General features: G+C 30.5%; 1 protein-coding gene across 2 annotated transcripts; it reads left to right on the forward strand.

Moving 5' to 3' along the window:
* Positions 1-1,699: 1,699 nt before the first annotated feature.
* On the forward strand, positions 1,700-4,399 carry LOC107912635 (protein NRT1/ PTR FAMILY 6.4). 2 transcript variants are annotated; one of them, XM_016840906.2, is made up of 5 exons: positions 1,700-1,879; positions 1,975-2,095; positions 2,181-2,398; positions 2,554-3,101; positions 3,200-4,399. In XM_016840906.2, the coding sequence occupies exons 1-5, from the start codon at positions 1,877-1,879 to the stop codon at positions 4,095-4,097; spliced, it is 1,788 nt and encodes a 595-aa protein (XP_016696395.2). In that variant the 5' UTR covers positions 1,700-1,876; the 3' UTR covers positions 4,098-4,399. The 2 variants fall into 2 exon arrangements, with proteins under 2 accessions (XP_016696395.2, XP_016696396.2); XM_016840907.2 differs by having other exon boundaries at positions 1,700-1,859.
* Positions 4,400-6,348: the final 1,949 nt, after the last annotated feature.

The following is a 6,348-nucleotide window of genomic DNA, read 5'->3' on the forward strand; positions in this document are numbered from 1 at the left end:
CTTGTTATAGGTATCAATACCCTATGTTTTAGTATCGATACTTGCCCCCTGTTTTGCTTAAAAATCATTTTTAAATCACTTTCAAATGTAAACGATCAATCAATAATGTCTCCAAACATTTAAGATAATAATTAATGAGTTAAATAAGTTATAATGCTATAGTTAATGTTCAAAATTACTTAGTGTTTAATTAAGATCACTTTGGCACCAGATGTAATATTCTTATATCGGTTTTCGAGGGTCGGATTAGGTATAGGAATGTTACAATTATCTTACCAAATTTAAATCAAAATAATATTTTATTTTTAATATTAAAATTTAAATATCAAGAAAATATTTTATTAAATTTAAAATTACACCTTATATTCATATCAAGTTACACTTCCAACCTCCAATATTTAAGTAATTTTATTCAATTAGTAGCTAAAAAATTACAATTTTTGTTTCAAAATTTATTATTATTTTCATTAATATTTTAATTATGGTCTGAATTTTTTTATCGTTGTAATATTTAATTATAAAAATAATTAATATATTTAATGATGTTAAATAATTTGAATAATACTAATTTAAATTAATTACTTGAAATAAAAAAATATTATTTAGTAAATTAAAAAATGAACACATAAAATTATTGGTAACACGTGTGATATTAAAAACTTAAATTTAATCCTCTATTATTTTAGTTTTGTTGTTTTAGCCTCTCTATTCTAATTTTTGTTAATGTAATCTTTTATTTTGATTAAAAGTAGGTTTAAGTATAGCTGATCATAGTATTAAGATTTTATCTTTTAACGTAAATGAGATAGAATTTTAGTTATAAAAAAAAAATTAACCCTTAGTATCAGGGGCGAAGCTAAATTTTTTTTCAAGAGGGTTGAAATTAAATTGTATATTTTGACAATAGTAAAAATAGAATTTCACCATTTTAATATTTATATTTTTATAATTTTTAAAGGATTAAATTAAATTTTTTTATCATTTTTAGGGAGGGTCAAAGTATAATTTTATTTTTCTAATTTAAATTTTTATAAAATTTAAAGGAGTTTAAATAAAAAAATTTTCATTAAGCAAAGTAGATAAGAGAGCATTCTAAATTTGTGAAAGATAAAGATAGACAAAAATGATGAAGAATTATCATGTAAACAAAAATAGAGAAATCCATGATGAGATTGTTATGAGATTCCAAGCAAAAAAATATCAAGACAAATTCTGTAAACAAGTGTTAATCCCGCATTAAATAAGGAAGTCAAGGCCCTTGGACTTATATACAATGATTGTACATTTAACAAGCATGCTTATTTTTGAAAGAGAGTAATGATCTTATAACACTTCCATACATTAATAAAAAATTATATTTGTTTTAATTAAATATTAACTAATAAACTCAAATAAAAATTATATTTCTTTTTATAATAGTTTATATCATATAGTCGTAATTATTTCTTCATTTTAAAAAATAAAATGTTTGTACACTCAATTTTATAACTGTGAAAGTTTAGCAGCTTAAAGACAAAGAATGTACAACTTGATATGATCAGTATTGGCTGGTAAAGACCAATAACAAAATACAAATACCATCAATATTTTGGCTGTTCAGGATAGTCGACATCGACCGACCTCTTATCATATTATTATATCAGATCGTATCACCGTGTAACATGTCTGAACTTGGATTGTCATTTCTTACTTGATAGCACCATGACCACAGGGTCATAATAACACCAAATTGACCATCATCTTCCAATTTTAAAACCTCATGCTGTCTTAACTCCAACACACTACATGCAGTGATATCCAGGTCTTTATTTATTCTACTTTGTATTTGGAGCTAAACAACACCTTTTTCCTATACCCTCGTAAGGACATTTCAATCATGGTATAGTTTCCTCCTAAAGGAAATTTTCATTAGCATGCTTAGATAAATTTCTCATTTTATGAATACCTTGTTTCTTTTGCTTTGGATACCAACAGGTTTTGGTTGGAAGCCATGGTGAGAAAGATGGGTTAAATGATGATGCGGTGCTTGATTACCGGGGGAACCCGGTGGAGAAGTCTAAAACCGGTGGATGGCTTGCTGCAGGGCTCATCTTAGGTGCTTAAGATGAATTTCAATAGTTAGTGTGGTTTACCTATATATTATGTCCTCTTTGCAAATATGAATGGAAACTTTGGTGCAGGATGTGAGCTCTCAGAGAGGATATGTGTGATGGGCATATCCATGAACTTAGTGCCATACTTGGTTGGAGATTTGCATATTTCAGCAGCAAAATCTGCAACCATGGTGACCAACTTCATGGGAACTCTCAACCTGCTTGGTCTCCTTGGAGGTTTCTTAGCTGATGCCAAGCTTAGTCGATACGTAACAGTTGCAATCTCTGCAGCAATAACTTCACTGGTGAGTTTTTCTCATACATAAACACAGTTGTATCTTTATATTACATGCATTGCAAATCAAGAACCATCACTAGACATATGTATATATATATTTTCGAGACTTTTCCTTCAATGAGCTATAAATGCAAGCTGAGATCATCTATCATCTTGCACCAGGGAGTGATTTTACTAACAGTAGCTACAACAATTCCAAGCATGAGACCTCCTCCCTGCGATGAATATAGAAGACAGCATCATGAGTGCATCGAGGCAAACGGCCGGCAACTGGCTTTGCTGTATGTGGCACTATACACAATAGCACTTGGTTGTGGAGGAATAAAGTCTAATGTCTCTAGTTTCGGATCTGATCAGTTCGACGTGACGGATCCGAAGGAGGAGAATGCTATGATTTTCTTCATAAGTAGGTTCTACTTTGGCATCAGCATTGGATCTTTATTTGGCGTGATTGTGCTGGTATATATACAAGACAATATAGGAAGAGGGTTGGGATATGGAATTTCAGCAGCAACAATGGTGATTGCACTAGCAGTTTTGCTTTGTGGAACACCCTGGTACAGGTTTAAAAGGCCTCAGGGAAGCCCTTTAACTATCTTATGGAGGGTTCTGTTTTTGGCACTGAAGAAGAGGAATCAGTCTTATCCTTCTCACCCCAGCCTTTTGAATGATTATGAAAACAGAAGGGTTCCCTACACAAAAAGATTCAAGTAAGTATGATTTCAAATAGTTTCACCCGTTTTCCCAGATTCTGAGCTTTTCCTTGAAAATTAACACAACTTCATTTCACTGTGCATGTGTTGATTAGGTGCCTTGACAAAGCTGCAGTCTTGGATGACGATTGTGCTGCCAACACCAACAAAAATAAACCATGCGTAGTATCAACCGTGACCCAAGTTGAGGAGGTGAAAATGGTTCTAAAGCTACTCCCCATTTGGTCCACATGCATCCTCTTCTGGACAATCTACTCCCAAATGACTACTTTTACAATCCATCAAGCCACCGCCATGCACCGAACAGTAGGTTCCTTCGTGATCCCTGCAGGTTCTTTCTCTGCCTTTCTGGTTATCACCATCCTCCTTTTCACTTCCCTAAATGAGAAAGTGTTTGTTCCCTTGGCTCGAAAACTTACCCATAATGTCCAAGGAATCACATGCCTCCAAAGGATAGGGATAGGACTCATTTTGTCTATAGCTGCCATGGTGGGTGCTGCTATTGTTGAGAAAGAAAGGAGGCAAAGGGCTATTCAGAAAGAAATCAAACTAAGTGCATTTTGGCTATTCATTCAATTCTTCCTCGTAGGTTGCGGGGAAGCTTTTGCTTATGTTGGACAACTTGAGTTCTTTATTAGAGAGGCACCAGATCGAATGAAATCCATGAGCACAGGGCTTTTCCTGAGCACCATTTCAATGGGGTTCTTTGTGAGCAGTTTATTAGTGTATATTGTGGACCATGCGACCAAAAAGAGCTGGCTAAGGACCAATCTGAATAAAGGGAAGTTAAATAACTTTTACTGGTTACTTGCAGCACTGGGATTTATAAATTTATTGGTTTTTCTTATCCTTGCGTCAAGACATGAGTACAGGACGCATCTGCCTATTAAACCCGAGTCAAGAGAAGAGGAGCTTAAGAGCTTGAACAATGAAATGATAGAAGACGTGGAGAAGAAGGCAACCATCCAATCGTTGAAAAATATAGAGCCATAGAATTGTTTAGAAGATTGCATTAAATGTTCCATCATGTTTGTGTCATGGACAATTGTATGGTGGCATTCAATTATTCTTTCTTCTGAGGTTGTCCAATTACGGAGATTTTATTTCTAGTTCTTCTTAATTACTCCAACTCTAGATGTTGGACGTGTGATTTCCTTTTCTTCTCATATAATTATTGGAGATGCATTCTGACCCCCATAGAAGTAAGCTATCGATGTTTATTAAAGAGAGAGAAATTTACAATGTATGAGTAAAAAATAAAATTATATACTAAATTAGTAAAGAAAATTTTGATTGAATTGTAAAATTTAAATATTACAAATAATAGTGGTTATGTTATTTTTATTCTTATTTTTCTATATAAAATATACGAAATGGTAAAAATATCCTTAAAATAATATACTTTACTTTGTAAATGATATTTTCGTTATTACTCAATTAAATTTATGTTCAGTTGTCTCGTGACACTAAACTCAATAAAAAATTTTAATATTAGTAGAGAGATGTATGTGTGTCACATAATCTATTATATGTGATAGTAATGTTTCTTTCCTATCTTTTATTTTTGATACTCAAGCTTATCCATATTGATACATCCTAATAGAAAGTGTGTTTAAAAATAATTTATGGAAAAAAAATTGTGAGTTTGATTTGAGGAAATAGCTTAATGATTTACTTGTTAACTAAAAATAAATAATGATTATTTGATACACTATTTGTAGAGTTTTTTACATTCTATAAGTGGTTGAAAGTGTGATAAGTGTCACATTTATTTATATTCACTTGTCAAGCACTTAACCTTATAACTAATGATGTATCAAATAATTTTCTGGAAAGAAATTTTTTATTTTTTTTGAAAAATGACTATCTTTTAAAAAGAGTAAGTTAATTTTTGAAAAAAAAAACCTTATAACTAACATGATTTTTATGTTAAAATTATATTGAATTGACACAAATATTATTATATTCATAATAAATTTTTATTTTTAAGTTTGAAATCTTTAAAATATTATCCCAGACATTATAACTTTTAATATCATTAAACATTCATATTTATGGAAAATTATTTGATACATTGCTTATAGAGTTTTTTAGACTCCAGAAACGAATTGAGGATTTGACAAGTGTATTATAAGGCATAGTAACAAAATAAAAATAATTAATCATATAAATAAATATGACACTTGTCACACTATCAACCTACTTGTAGAGTCTAAAAAACTTCACTGCGGTGTATCAAATGAAAACCATTTATTATATTTAAAAATATATAATAAATTATAATTTATTATTTTAATAAAACTGTTTAAAATTACAATTTTATTTTAACCTTAAGAATAATTTTAAAATTCAAATGATAATAATATTTTATAGAAAATAATTTGTTTTAATATTATAATTATAATTATATAATCTATGCCATATATTAGAAACCGGGTTAGAAGAAAATTGGGTTAGTGGACCTAGAGTTGTCACACTATTATTTATTTATTTATTTATTTAAAAGTTCATAAAATTATTTCAAGATTGAGTTGTTAGTTTAATGGATAAGGGAAAATAATGAGAGAATGCAATTGGTTTAGAGATTTGAGTTCAATTTCCTTCCCTTGCATAACTTTTATTTTTGGTATTTTTACCCAAAAAAAACCGTCCAAGCTTGTAGACCTAGGTATAAAACATTTTTTTTTAAATTTTTGTTCATCATATTTTCTCTTTTTACTCCCTTTTGCCACCCCTTCATCTTTGTGACACCTTATACCCGACCCAATTATTGGATTCGAATATAAAATGCCACATTCTGTTGCCAAAACAACTTACTTTTCTATCTATTTTTTTGAAAAGGAAACGTAGTGATAAAATTATTTTATAAAAATTTCGGCAGCATTTCTGCATTTTACATAAAACCCCTACAAAATTTAGATTTCACAAAATATCCACATTCAAATCAACCTCATGTTTTCTTACTTCTTTAATAAAAAAACCCTCTCTGTCTAGTAGGAGGTGCAGGCTGAGGTGTAATACTAGCAACTCTCTATAACAAATCAACAACAATATGCAGTAATGGATCATCACCTTGAGCCGATTGCCTCTGTTCGGAAGTTCTTAGGGACTGATGAACACTAGTTCTCTCTTCACCAGGTGCATTATGTCTATTTTCGTATTCAATTTCTCGTTTCATACTATATCTCAATTCCTTAGGCATTTTACTATATAAAATTTCAAACAAAGCAATTTCAACATTCGA

Source organism: Gossypium hirsutum, chromosome D11 (assembly GCF_007990345.1).
Source record: "Gossypium hirsutum isolate 1008001.06 chromosome D11, Gossypium_hirsutum_v2.1, whole genome shotgun sequence".
Taxonomy (NCBI): domain Eukaryota; kingdom Viridiplantae; phylum Streptophyta; class Magnoliopsida; order Malvales; family Malvaceae; genus Gossypium; species Gossypium hirsutum.

Coding starts and splice junctions, on each gene's coding strand:
- LOC107912635 (XM_016840906.2), top strand. Junction 2,399..2,553: donor CTGCAGCAATAACTTCACTG/GTGAGTTTTTCT, acceptor ATCTTGCACCAG/GGAGTGATTTTACTAACAGT. Junction 3,102..3,199: donor CCCTACACAAAAAGATTCAA/GTAAGTATGATT, acceptor TGTGTTGATTAG/GTGCCTTGACAAAGCTGCAG.